Genomic DNA, 14,706 nt, shown 5'->3' with positions numbered 1-14,706 from the left:
AGCAGAATTCTCTCTGCATATTTTTATAGTGCACATGTTTTATTGCTATAATTGATCTATTAAGCAGAAAATATGGAGAACACATGGAGCTCCTGTCAATTTTATGCTGTTTATTTGGGTTTCCATTTTTCTCTTTCCATAAGACTTCATTCTTTATTGTCCTTTTCCTTCCTAACTAGAGTAATCCTGTGAAGAAATCACATCACTATCCATGTTGGTGCCTTTAACTTTGTAGCTTAAAAAGCAAAAGCCAATACACTAACCTCAAACTAAACAGCACATTGTGGACTTTTCAAAGGCAGACACCAAGTTTTCATCAGCTCTGTGTCCGTGGTGCCTAGCCTTGAGTCTGGCACATAAAAGGTCTTTAGTAAATGTCCATTGATTGAATGAGCAATTGGCTTCAGAGATTTATTGAGAACCAGCATTGTACGGAATGCTATTCATAACATAAAATTGGATTATAGCTTCTGCCCAGGGGGCAAAACTTATGACTTGTTCTTTCCTTTCTGGAGACTGGACAAGGACAGAGAATAACAACTGCGTTGTTGCTAGTGTTCCACTTTCATTAGCCAAAGAAGCTTTCCGCATGGGGCTGCAGCGCCATTAGTAACATCCATATTCTGTCTGGCATTTATAGAAAGTTATTCACTGGAGACCTCCTAGGTTCTGGGCACTGTGCTCTCCAAATCAATCCACATCAATAGACCTGGTCATTGTCACCATCTGTCAAGGCATTTGTATTCAAAACAGTGAGTTTCCCCTCATTCTTCTTAAACACACACACACACACACACACACACACGCTCACACACTGAAGACTGTTTATGAAGCAAACTGTCGACAGAACAACAAATGGAAGTTTATTTGTCATCCCTTTACCCAGCCAGTCAGGCAGCCCTCCAACTCTGTGCTCCTCAAACGTATACTTCTGAGATTTTGTTAAAGTGCAGACTTAGATCTGCTAGGTCTGGAGTGAGGCCTGAGTGCCTGCATTTCTAACAACCTCTCTTAGTAACCTAAAGTGTCATCCAAGGACAGTAGATTTGGCATCACCAGGGAGCTTGTTAGAAATGCACATGCTTAGGCATCACCCCGGACCTACTGGATCTGAACCTGCATTTTAACAAGATCCCACCTTAACATCTGAGAAGCACTGCTCTAACCATTTAATAAACCTACTGTATAAATTATGGGCAGGGGTCCTAAAGGGGCTCTGAGTTGGTCAGTAAGGCCAGATGGATTTCCTATTCCCTTTTTCATTTCAAAAGTCTTCTGGGTATCTGCCCCAATACAGCATTTGACACTCAAAGACACAGATGCCTTTTGGTTCAGCCATTCAGTGGTATGATGAAATTGTTATTATCCATCCTGGATTGCCAATGTCTTTAAACATGGGAGCCCACCCACCAATCTATCCCATCTCCAGAGAACTTTATTGTAGGTGAAAAAGTTTGAGCAGAAGAGACATCCTCAGGTTTGAGCATGTCAGAATGGTTAATGCATTTGGATGAGCACTAGAGGAGATAGAGTTTCTGTTTCCTTATCTATAAAATGGAGATAAAAATACCACCTGTTCTAGCTTCCTTTATAGTCTTGTTGTGAGGAGCTTTGAAACCTACATGTGAAGGAGCTTTGAAAACATAAAAATGTTCATGAGGCTTTAAAGCAGATTTAGTAAGAAAAAAAATCACATATGTTTCAGTGCCAAAGAGTTCTGGGTTCAAAATTCAGCCTTACCATTTACTAATTTTGCGATTTCTGCCAAATTATTTAATCTAGTTGAGCCTCTGTTTCTTTCTGTGCTAAGTGGTCATAAAAACATCCACTGTACAAGACTGTCGTGAGGATTAGAATGTTAATAATATGCGTAAAGGATCTGGTGTATAGTAGAGTTTAATAAATGGCAGCTGGTAGTGGCACATTAAGGGACGTGACGGAGAAATAAATCCTCCAAAGATGACTTTTTTCCCCCTCCAGTAAGCCTTTTACATTGAGGCAAAAAGAAAGGGTGACTTTAAAGCTGGTTAAAGTTTTGAATAAATGTCCAGCCAGTTCAAGTGATTGATATCTTCAAGTTCATTATCTAAGTATCTCTGGAAGAAAAATCTCTAAACTTCATACGGGGTTTTAATATTTACTGAAATGTTTGTGAGTACCAGCCACTGCAGGGCTTTGTGACAAGGAGTTGCTATGATTATTCTGTGTCATGAGAGGTGCTAGAGGGTCTTTCGGGGGCTGTGCATAGGAGCCTGCCATCGTATGGGGGAAGGTTTCACATTGGTGTCCATGCAAGCAGATACTCCAGGCCCCGGGGAAACAGCCAAACAAGTGATACCGACGCTCATATAAGGCAATGAAAGAACATTGTTCTGAGGACCATGGTAACTGATGGCACCCTCATTATCAGAATAACAGAACAGCCAAGTCTTATTTGCTGGAGACATGAAGGGGCAGCTGTTGGGTGGTCAGCAATTAAGCATTTGTGATACAGAGGGACCATTGTTTTTGTGTGTTTTTTTTTTAAGATTTATTTATTTATTTGAGAGAGAGAGAGAACACAAGCAGGGGGAGAGGGAGAGGGAGAAGCAGGCTTCCTGCTGAGCAGGGAGCCCGATGCGGAACTCGACCCCAGGACCCCGGGATCATGACACGAGCCAAAGGCAGACGCTTAACCGACTGAGTCACCCAGGCATCCCGATGTTTTGGTTTTTTTTTTTTTAAGATTTTATTTATTTATTTATTTGAGAGCGCACACACGTGGAGGGGTGGGGCAGAGGAGGAGAGAGAGCCAGAAACTTGAGCAGACTCCGTCCTGAGTGTAGAGCCAAGGTGGACTCGATCTCACAACCCCCAAGACCATGACCTGAGGTGAAACCAAGAGTCTAATGCTTCACTGACTGAGCCACCCAGGCGCCCCAGTATTGTCTATTTTAAAAGAAAAAAAAAAAAGCCAACCTCACCATCCTTTCTCTATCTTCCCAACCTCTAGCTCATATTTTTATTTTGGAAAAGCACTTTTAGGGCCCTCAGTTTTCTCAAACCTCTTTCCAGGCCGACTAAGCCTTTGGGAAGGTATTCTTTTCAGGGAGAGATTGCCAGGGGTTTGCAGAGTTTGCGTGGTGATGTCCTTCGTGGTGATAGTTTGAAGCACCCCGGAGTGTGATTTCACAGATGGCCTCAGGCAGAGAGTGCCACGGGACCTGCTTTTCCACATGGATCTCTTTGTGGGGGGTGTTTGTGTTCAACGCCATGAGCGGAGGAGAAAAAACCCACCTCGTAGATGTGGCATTTCAGTGGAAAGCTAACAGGAAGAGAGTGAGATAAGAGGGAGGAAGTGAGCAGACGGGGGCTGCAGGGGGTGGCCAGAGGAGGCTTTCACCTGAATGATCAGCAGTTCTGACAAAGAACAGCTTGTGAGAGGGAGTACGCATGTCTCAGGTGTTTTTGTTTTTATGTTTTTACCTGAATGACCTAAGGTTGAATGCATCACCATGCCATGTTTGAGTGTGGAATAGCAAAACCCCATCTAAGTAGGGCAAGAGCAGTACAGTGGGATCATGCTCCAAGTTCATTGTAGCAGATTCCATGATGGGCTCTTCTGAATCTGGCTGCAGCTGTTGGCCCATTTTGCTAGGGCTTGATCCACTCGTGGATCAGTTATCTCCTCTCTGTTTCCAAGCCACAGGACACAATCGTTACCTCCAGCCAATCTATACTTGTGGTCTTTAGGGAATTTGTGGATGGAAGGTCTGGGTAAAGGGACTTCAGGAACCAGCAGGAAAGACAGGTTGAAGGGCATCACTTCTTAGAATATAAGGCTATGTGGAAAGAATATTTACTAGGAGTCAAGAAACTCGATTTCAATCCTAACTATGCCCATACTAGCTATGGGATGTTGTTAGGCAAGTAAATTTATCTTTTAGAGACCCAGGGATAGTGATAACTACTACAAATCTACTATAAACCACACCAGGATTTTGTAAGGGTCAAATGAGGTAATAAAGAGGAGAGTACTGAAGACCAAAGCTACACTTTCCAAAATGGTAGCCACTAGCTGCATGTGGCTATTTGAATTTCAATTCGTTCAAGTTCAGTAAGATGAAAAATTCAGTTCTTAAGTCACACTAGCCACATTTCAGGTACTCACTAGCCACATATGGCTAGTTGGTACCATATTGGACAACAAAGATAGAGAACATTTGCATTATCACAGAAAGTTTTGTTGTACACCCCTGCCTCAGAACTCTAGGGTATGGTATCAAAGGTGTAAAGGATGAAATATTACAGGGGTGATAAATGCTGTCATAGTTAAGGATTCTTGGAAAGAAACAAAACCCTCTCAAGTTAGCTGAAGTGAAACAAGAGATTTATTTATTTTTCTAAAGATTTTATTTGTTTATTTGAGAGAGAACGCACTAGAGAGAGTGAGTGTGAACAAGCAGGGGCAGAGGGAGAGGAAGAAGCAGGCTCCCCGCTGAGCAGGACCTTTGGCTCAGGTCATAGTCCCAGGGTCCTGGGATTGAGCCCCGCATCGGGCTCCCTGCTCCGCGGGAAGCCTGCTTCTCCCTCTCCCACTCCCCCTGCTTGTGTTCCCTCTCTCGCTGTCTCTCTCTCTGTCAAATAAATAAATAAAATCTTAAAAAAAATAAATAATAATAACTGGAACCAATTCCTAGAAGATTAACAGGAACTCAAGAAACCACTGTCCTCACTGTTTCTCTTTTTCTCTTGTCGTCTTCTTCCTATAGCCACTTGTGCTCTTATATCTGTTTCTCTGTATGTCAGGGACATTGTCCTTCTCCTCTCCCCTCTCCTCCTCTTCCCCCCCCCCCCCCCCGCCCCGCTCCTTATTCTCCTTCCTTCCTTGTTCTTCTCTTCTCCCTCCCCTCTCTGCAGAGCAGCTTTCTTAACTGCACTGCATGTGGTCCAAATAGGGCTCAACGAGGCCCAGTTTTCATTGTTTCTCAGGAACAATGCCTGACAAAGGCTGGGCCCTGATCCCAAATTCCGAGGAGAGGTATTCTTATTAGCCAGCATGGTGTGATAGCCACCCCTGCTCCAACCAGTTATATTTAAGAGCATGGGGTAGCGATTCCATGCTTACTCAATAAAGGCAGTGGGGAGTGCTCTATAAAGGGGCCTATGTGGGATGGGGATGGGCCCTTGACTAACATGTTCATGTTAAGCTCTTGGAGAGTCCATTAGCCTATGTCCACACAGGGAAGAGTTGCCAGAGATTTGACCAAGGCCATGAAGAAAAAGAGTTATTTGTGTGGTTTGAATCACCATTACAGATGCTCGGGGGTTTGGCGTGTCCTCAATATCCTTATACCTGGGTGGAAGTAGGTACTGGCAGAAGCGAGGTGGAAATCAGATCTAAGCATTTGTCGTTCCTACATGCAAACTGGGTACTAATAAGACCCTTTTCTCTTCAGCCTTTAGAAAGAAACATGAGGTTCTCTTGGAGACTATTCAAGAGGAAGGTGGAAGGGGCCGCCTAAAAGAGATTAAAAGCTGCAGACCGCAAGCCTGGGGCCAGAGGGCTGGCAGTGGAAAACCCTGCTGGGTTGTGACCTCTCCCTGAAAAGTTCTAGGTGCCTTTTTGCTTCCTGCAAAAAAAAGGAAGAGAAGGAGAAGACCATGTCCATAGCCTTGAAGCAGGTGTTCAACAAGGACAAGACCTTCAGGCCCAAGAGGAAATTTGAACCTGGCACACAGAGATTTGAGCTCCACAAACGGGCTCAGGCATCCCTCAATTCGGGCGTGGATCTGAAGGCGGCTGTGCAGCTGCCCAGTGGGGAGGACCAGAACGACTGGGTGGCGGTGCACGTGGTGGACTTCTTCAATCGGATCAACCTCATCTATGGCACCATCTGTGAGTTCTGCACCGAGCAGACCTGCCCCGTGATGTCGGGGGGCCCCAAATATGAGTATCGGTGGCAGGATGACCTCAAGTACAAGAAGCCAACTGCCCTCCCAGCTCCTCAGTACATGAACCTTCTTATGGATTGGATCGAGGTGCAGATCAACAATGAGGACATATTTCCAACCTGTGTGGGTAAGTCCGTGACTAGCTTCTTGCTTATTTTGCTGCATCCCACCCAAGCTCAGAAAGTTTGCAGAGGCTTCTTCTAGGACTGTCTCTAAATGCTGGGGAACACCTATTGGTATTTCCCTAAATTCCACTATACCAGCAGTGTCTTTTTCCACATCTAAGATACCTCCTTGAAATTTAAAAAAACAAAACAAAAAAACCCACCAAAACACCAAAAAACCATTTGTGAACTACTTACAGTTATTTTGTGGGCCTCAGTGGTACACATTCCACATGTTAGGGAACATTGCCTTGGTGAGATGTTAGATTTGATCTTGCTGGCTTCCTTAGGACTAGACTCCAAACCCACCCAGTTATCCTGGTAGAATTTTCATTTTTTTGGCTAATTAGTTAAATTTTCATTAACTCTGGTGCATTTATTGGTATTCGTCTCTCAGGTTAGGGAATCCCAGTGTGAAAATCCATGTGCTTGTTTGGGGATGAAGCAAACAGGGGTTGGCATTCTGGGGAAATAGTGATCCTGGCATTCTGTTCTGCCCACTCCTGATCATTTGTTATTAATTCCAGGCTGTACTGTTAACTGTGGACTCTTATGTAAGCTGCTGGACCCACTAGGACACTTGAAATGCAAATGCTTTCATTTGCTTGGTGCTCTGAGCCATAAAACTCTTCAAGGGGAAGGACCAAACCTTATCTCCCTTTTATATTTCTTTATGCTGCTGATAATTGGATTTTCCCTGCACTGACAGGCTGAATTTAAAATTCAGGTTTTGTTTTGTTTTGTTTTTTTAGGCCTGAGATTCAATAGGAATGAGCACTCTCCTACTTCCACTCTTGTGTTCCCAGTATCTAACACGGTGCCCTGGAACCTTTGTAGGCACTCAGGAACTATTTGTGGAATGATTGAGAAAATACTTGTGCTGTTGGACAGTAGTATTAAAAAGCTCTGAGATGGTTTGGGATATAAAAGAAGCATTTGGAACACATTGTTGAAATCCCCTCTAGATGGGATGTGTGTGTCTCCATGTGGCATATGGGAAGTTGAGGTGGGTGTGGGGGGGTATGGAAGTAATTAAGCTAATACCAGGGGGGAGAAAAGTGTATACATTGCATGTACATCTTGAAATATTCAGCACGCAAACCAATTTGCTCAGAATCACCCTGCTGCCTTGCTTGTCCAGCTCTCACCTGCTCTTGCTCTGTGCTGTTCCTTGCTAAGGAAGGAGATGGTGTGTGTGCTTGTGCAAACTCCCTGGGCTCACCAGCACAGGAGGAAGAAGGCAGGGTTCCAAAACTCCCCCAGCCATGTAACAGGCACCGCAGGGGGATGGGACGTTCTTAGGTTCATATCTTTTTGTACTTTCATTGACTGTCAGAGGCTTCTTTTGTTGCTAGGAGGAATTTCGCCAACTGCCAATGCTCTGTGCAGAACATGTGATAGCAATAAAGATAAATAAATGTGGGCAAGGATACGTCCTCTTCGTCTTTCGCCTTCTGCTTCTGCTCCTTGGTGCTTTGAACTCTGGGCACTTTTGCTGTCTCTGGCAGCTGTGGCTACCACATAGAATTGATGACCAGAAATAACATCGCAGAGCCATGGTGTGTTACTTGAGAGTAAGGAAGCTTCTGGCAGTCGGCTTGGAAACTAGGACATCATAGATGGTTTTAGACTTTACTTGGAGGAAATCAGCGGATGCCGCCATGTCCCCCAGAGTCACTGACTTTGCTGTCTTTTTCCAGACATTTCCTTAGCCATTCAGTGGACTTGCAGAACATACTCACCTGGTCAGAATCCTCTGTTTCAGCTCTGCCCAACCTTTGCTCCATAGTACATAGTTCTGAGAGACCTTAAGAGGTGCACTGTGCTTTTTTTTTTTTTTGTCCATGGAAAATAAGTTGGGAACTGCTGAATGAAAACAATTTCTTTACTGCAGGACTTTTAATATGCTAATGTGCATTATAAGTCTCTGAGAAAGGAATACGTTAATATGTAGTATTTCCTAATTTGAACCTGTATCTTTTTTTTTTTTTTTTTTAATGAAGCACCATTAGCATCTTTGGGGAAATGTTAATCTATATAAGTTGGAGTTGTCAAACATTTGTTTGTTTTAGAATTACGTGGGCCTTCTTTTCAAAATGCAAATTCTTTGACCTTCCCCCAACTAAATCAAAATCTCTTAGATGAGACCAAAGAATCTGCACTTGTACTAAGCACCTGCCACTCCTCTGTTTATTTTAACTGCCCAGAATGCTTTTCATTCCCCCTCAAAAACAGTCTGTATCTTACCTCTCTGGTTTTATCTGTCTTGTTTTCTCCTTCTGGAATCCCCCATCTTCTCTAACTTGTGAATTTTCCTGCATCCTTTATACCATGTCCTCTGTGAAGGCTTTCACCCATTAGAATGTAAGCCTCTTAAGGTTATGGAATGTCTTTTATTCATTTAAATATTTCAGTACCAAGTCCAGTCTTGGTGGCTTACAAGTTATTGAATGGATGGATAGACAGGTCGATGGATGGAAGGATGAAGGAAAAAATAATCTTTATAAAGTCCCAACATGTCTGTAGTGCTGGTGATCAAAATTTAAACAGAACCTCTGAATCCCTTTATCACCCTCCTCAGTATATCCTGCACCTTGCCTTCATAGAGTTTAATTTTCTCTGTTTAATTTTTCCAACGTGAAATGTTAGAGGTCAGTAAAAACCACTGCCATCCACCATTACCCTAAAGGTCTTCATCAGCATCCTGCTCACCTCTGTCATTTGCCCTTGGATTAAATTGTTTCTATCTTTTGAAAAAAACTTATCTTTAGGAGCCACTTTCTCTGTTAGAATTCATTTCCTCCTCTTCTTCCTCCCCCTGATTCCAGCCTACTTTTCATCTTTTTGATCTTTGTCTGCCGTGAGTCATTATCATGGAAATGATCAAGATGTCTGTCAGGATGAAGTAAAAGAAGAATTCTCTGCAAACAGCAGACCCTGGGTAGATGAGAAATGGGGAGTTCTGCTTAGCATTATGGCTTTGGATCCCAGGCATATTTCTGTGTTCTTGCCTGGGAATTGGGAGGGGTTCAGACTTCACCTCCTCCCCACTGTGATCCAAGGAAATAGGACCGGAAAATACTGACAGATGTGAAGACTTCACCCTCAGTTAGGTATTAAAGCATATAAACAGCTGTTGATCTCTGCCATTGAAACATGGGGGGAAAGAAAAGCTTTCATCTGTTCCTGGATCCTAGTTTAACTAGGATACCCATACTATTTTGAAGTCGAGTGTTCTCAGTTGGGAGCATACCAAACAGATGTGGCTCCCTCGTGAACCATAGTCTCCTCCACTCCCCGTTGATCCCCTTCAGCTTCCTTTGTGAAAAAGTCAACAGATGTCCCTGTGAAAGCTTCTAAGACAGCAGTAACTTTAGAAGCAGAGGCCTCCTCCTCTTCCATTGTATCTCTTCAACCACTTTTAGAGATAACAGCAGAAAAATAGCTACATCCTTCTTCTTTATTCTATTGCCTGTCTAGTTAACAATAATTTTCATGTTCTAGCCCTCAGCTTCTCTGTTTTTTTGTTATATAATAGGACGTAATATCTTAGTTCTAACACTAAGGAAAAAATGAGTGGAAAACTTAGAGCTCCTCCAACTCATGTTTTTAAAAAGTCTCTGAACAGGAGGATTAAGAACATTTAAAAATTAATTACATGATCTCACCTACCTTTATGGTTTTAGAATAGATGGGTGTCAGGGAAGGAGAGAGCAGAGAAGGAAAGCGAGAAAGGCGAGGGAGGGGACTCACGTCTCTTGACCTTGCTAAGAGCAAGCTGTTAATCTTTCTTAATTCTTGCAATAACTAAATTAATTAAATATTCCATTTTACCACTGAGGATGCTGACATTTAAACAAGCTCAGGGGCTTTCCCAAGGTCGTACAGCTAATAAGTCATTCAGAAGTCAGAGTTTGGGTTCAAGAGTAGTGAAAAATCCATGCCCTTGTCCCCCCCTACCATTCATAGCATGAATCTTTATTTGGCAGATTTTCCTTCACATGGCTAAAGATTTCTCAATCAGTGGTTCTAGGAGGTTGTCTGGGATGGAGAAAATTTTACAAAACCTGATTTTGTTATAACTTTTAAGGAAGTGATTTTTTTTTATTTGTTTGTTTTATTTTGTTTTGTTTGCTTCTTTTTAAAAAATCACCACCGAAATGCCTGGAGTGTGTGTCCAGGCACTGTAACTGTTTCCATGTTACATTCCAAGATTGGGGAAGGTATGACTTAGCCTCATGAAAACACTTTGTGAGCCTGTAATGACCTATTACTACCATTCGTTTGTTCATTCATTCATTCAGTGACTGCTTGTCAAGCACCTGCTCGGAAGCAGGCCCTATTTTAGGCACTGAGAGAGCAAAGCAGAGTTCATGTCCTTGAGCAGCTTCCATAGTGTCCAGAATGTCAGGTTGCTCTGTACGGTTTTCTACAATGAGTAGTTTGTTCAGTGGTCAAGTGCATTGTGGAAATAGTCGCATCCCTTTGGCATGAGGCTACAGCTGAGTTTCATCCTCTCTCAAAATATTGTGGCAGGAAACGTGAGACTATAAAAATGTCCATGGGGAGAACTTTTCAGACATGAGGTGTCAGGGAACTGGGTTTATAGTTAGGCTTTAAATTTTAACTTTTTTTTTTTATTGTAGGTCTCCCTCATTTTTTGGTTTTGATATAAATCTGTATAACACTGGTAAGACAGAACATACATCAGCAAAATGTATTTACCGTGTGGTAGAACTAGCATTGGACTTGCAGAGACTTGAATTAATTCAAGGAGCTCTGCCCTCGCGAGGTGTTCTGTGACGTTGGTAAACACATAATTGCTGAGCTTACACGTTTCTGTTTGTAAACTGACAACTGTAATTCAATCTCACAGGACTTTTGTAAGGATTAAAGGAGGCAGTGTGAGTAGAAACAACCAACCAGAGCCATAATCACCTCTAAGTGGTGCTGAGAAACAAATGTGTTCATTGCTTTTCTCTCTCTGCATACATTTCTGCATAACTACCAACCCAAATTCATGGAGACCACTGGGCAGTTTCTGAACAGTATCCTAGAACAATAAAATGCATTATAAAAGACTCAACAAGATTTTTAAAAGTTAGCAGTCTTCATTGCCGAATTGCTCTGTCATGGGGTATAATCTCTCTACAGGTTGTCATCTCTCAAAGACTTTGGGAAATTTCAGTGTTTTTTAAGGAGCTAGAGTTTTGGGGATGAACACCTAACTATAGGGAAAAAGCCATTTGGTTGGGTCTTCTCACTTGGTTTTCAGAAAATTGAGTACTGAACCTGCCCATGTCCAGTGTTAAACCAGCTAACCTCAGCAGAGGGTGGGTACAGGTTAGTGGAGAAGAGGGGAGATAGCCTACCGGTCACATCTGGGACAAGCTACTCAGTAAAATCAGTGTTGGGCAAGGTTACCTCAATTTGATCTCTCAAGAGGATGGGGAAAAGGTTCTCAGGTAGCTTCGTGCCAGGAATGGAGCTCCCAAGAAAGCCTTGTGAGCTAGCAAGTTTTCCCAAGGCCCTGGAAATATGATTTGCCTTTGGGATCTAAGAGATTGTTTGGCTTTCTAAGAATTTACTAGTTGGGAGGGCTCTAATAATAAAGCTGCCATCTTTTGGACAGGTACTACCCTAAATACTTTACCTACATTATGTCATTTAAAATGTAAAACAATCCTCTAAGGCACATAGTATGATTTCAATTTCACAGATGAGAAAGATTAAGTACCTTGGCCAGGGTCACACAGGCAGCGCTAGGATTCAGACCCAAGGTGGCCCAACTCTGTAGCCATGGTCACAACTACTCCAACATCCCAAGTCTGTGACATTCGTATCCCAGAACCAATACCATCCTTGATTTACCCTTGCTTGTTACAGATGGTAAATCCTCTCTGGGAAAAGTCCTAAGACAAACCCAACAGTCACAGTGAGGAATGTGAAAATAGGGCCCTGCGTCTGATAGAAATTATAGTGGGCCCTTACTGATGGGAACTCCAAGGTTCTGCTTTTTTTTTAAAGATCTTATTTATTTATTTGAGAGAGAGAGAGAGAGAGAGTGTGAGCAGGGGGAGGAACAAGCAGACTCTTCCCTGAGTGTAGAGTCCGAGGTAGGGCTTGCTCCTAGGACCCTGAGATCATGACCTGAGCTGAAATCAAGAGTTGGACGCTCAACCGACTGAGCCACCCAAGTGCCCCGGTTCTGCTCTTTTTAAGAACGTTCTTCCTCTGGGGTGCCTGGGACCCCAAGTTTGTTCAGTTGTATATTCATGGAAAACTTGCAGACACAGTTGAATCTACTCTTCCACACCCCCACTGGCTACTGGAGAATTGATGGTCTATTTTGGATGGTCACAATTCCCTGCCTTGTTAACCCAATACTGCAGTGACTTGGTGGCTCTGTTAATGAGGACAGTGTTAAATAACCACCCCCACTCAACAAATCCCAAGAGATGCCTCTGAAAAATGGTGAGTGCCTCCTTGTGATAAGAAGCAGAGAAGAAGGGAAGTAGATACAGGGAGCTCAGAGGACCTAGAGACTGCCCTGTAAGGGAAGGCTAATTACCTACTGTCCCAACCTGCACTGAGTTCTCCATTACCTGTGCTGTGCAATTTTAATGAGCCAGATCTCAGATGACAAGTGGTTACTTCTCAGCATCAGTTGGGAAGGCAAAAGGGATATGTGATATTCAGTGGAAAACAGAGATGAAAAACAAGCTGAAATGGGCCAGGGGTGGGGCATCTGCTGCTTTAACTTGGTTAGTGAGTGTAGACATGGCGTCCTTCCTTAGCCAGGGAAGGCTACACTATGGAGGTCAATGCTGCATGGAGAAGCAGGCCAGCTCAGAGCCATGCTGTAGGGGATGTGGAAATATATCTGGAAGTGCAACGGGATGGACAAAAGTGACTTAACCAGAACTCTTGCCCAGAACAGAGTATGGAGTTGGAAGGAACAGTGATACAAGCCATTTGGAGTGAGGATGAGACCCCTAAGCATGTACTGGAATTCCCAACTGACTTCTACAGAGAGCACAGGTTTATTTATCTAAGCAGGGCTCATCTGCAGAGCCCTGATACCAGAGGCCTTTCCTCTCTGCCCTCCTGACCAGGGCTCTGCCTCCCTATAGAGAGGGTATAGATACTTAAATAATGTCATTTTGAAGGGAGATCCAATTATTGGCCTGCCCTAGATCTCCATGTGTAGAGAGTGATTCATTTCCTTTAAAATACCTTGTAGGTTTAGGGACATGTGTTGTCTGTAAGGTCTCTGCAGACAGGACCTTTCTGTCATTTTAGCTTTAATAACTCATGCTAAATTCATAGTCTAATTCTATCCATGTTTTCCTTCACATAATCAGCTTTTCCATTAAGTCTTCTTCTAGTAAAATGGATGCTTGGGAAAGGGAGCCAGTGGGGGGGGGGGGGGGGGGGGGGTGGGGGGGTGGCGCGGGGGGTGGTGGTAAAAAGGAACAAAAGCATTAGTATCTGCCAGACATGACTTTGAATCCCAGTAATCAACTTTTACTAGCAAATCTTCAGTCTCTCTAAGCTTGTTTCTTCATCTATAAAATGCGTGTATCAGTAGCTACTTCATGGGATTGTTGACGGTATTAAATAACATGCTACATTTCAAACACTTAGCTCAGTGTTGGATATGCTTTAAACGTTCCTTCCCTCAGCATCACACGGTATCAGTGTGATGAAGTAGACGTGTCAGGTGAATTGAGGTGAAGAAGGAAAGAACCTCGGATAAAAATCCACGAATTATATCAAGCATCTGACTGTGGAGTTGATCATCCATGTTCCCTTCCTCTTTTGCTGCATCTCATGGAGCCAGTGGAAGAAAGGGGAAACTTGCATGGGATGAGATTAACCCTGCTTGGCCTTGACTGCTGGGGCCAGGAGCAGGTCCACAGTAGGACTTCAGAAGATGCTTCACATGCATAGCCTGTGTGGGCCGCACCAAGCCGATTCCACCTTCTTGTTTCCGCCACAGGATGCAGTGCTTGGCAGAACACTTTGCGCTAAGTGGCCACCTGGAGAACTAATGTATTCCCCAAAATAGGAAGGTGTGGAATTTTTTGTCACTTGGCTCACATTTTCATTTCTCAGAGGAAGTTCAATATTTAAAGAAAGCTTGTCAAAGAATCCTTTTATTATGTGAATACCTCTTTAATGGTGTGTCTCATTGATTCTCAGGGCATGCCTCTGGAAGTGAAAGTGTTTGTCTTCATGGAGAGACAAAATGAATTGTTAGTGTTCTCAGAGGAAACGGAGAAATCACTCTTCAAAAGAAGCGATAGGTTTTCGGTGTTTCTGTATCGCTCAGCCCAGGATCGATCCCAAGAGTGGAGAGCAGTGATTAAGGGAGACACTGCAGCCAACTGCTGAGTGTTTGTTTTGTTGCTTACCCCAGTCCTGTCATCCGGGAAGGTGCCAGCGATGACAGGCTGAAGTGAGGGAGCGCTGACGCTTGGCAAGGCAGCACAGTGAAGCCTCAGCATCTGGGGACGACCAAGAATTACTTGTGGATGACTTCCTTCAACATCACCTTGGTTGCTGGGCCCAGCAGGAAGTCCTACCGTGGATCCTATAAGAAGCA

The 14,706-nt window shown here is 43.5% G+C and overlaps 1 protein-coding gene across 1 annotated transcript in view; it reads left to right on the top strand.

The window, feature by feature from the left end:
- Nucleotides 1–5,500: 5,500 nt before the first annotated feature.
- Nucleotides 5,501–14,706, top strand: part of MOB3B (MOB kinase activator 3B) — a 118,469-nt gene continuing 109,263 nt past the window's right edge. The window contains exon 1 of the mRNA XM_044920612.1: nt 5,501–6,061. Within this exon, the coding sequence (XP_044776547.1) occupies nt 5,644–6,061 (418 nt within the window). The 5' untranslated portion in view covers nt 5,501–5,643. The remainder of the gene's footprint in view (nt 6,062–14,706) is intronic.

Source organism: Neomonachus schauinslandi, chromosome 13 (genome assembly GCF_002201575.2).
Source record: "Neomonachus schauinslandi chromosome 13, ASM220157v2, whole genome shotgun sequence".
NCBI classification, from domain to species: domain Eukaryota; kingdom Metazoa; phylum Chordata; class Mammalia; order Carnivora; family Phocidae; genus Neomonachus; species Neomonachus schauinslandi.
Note: the sequence above shows the minus strand (reverse complement) of the source record. Positions and strands in the feature narration are given on the sequence as shown.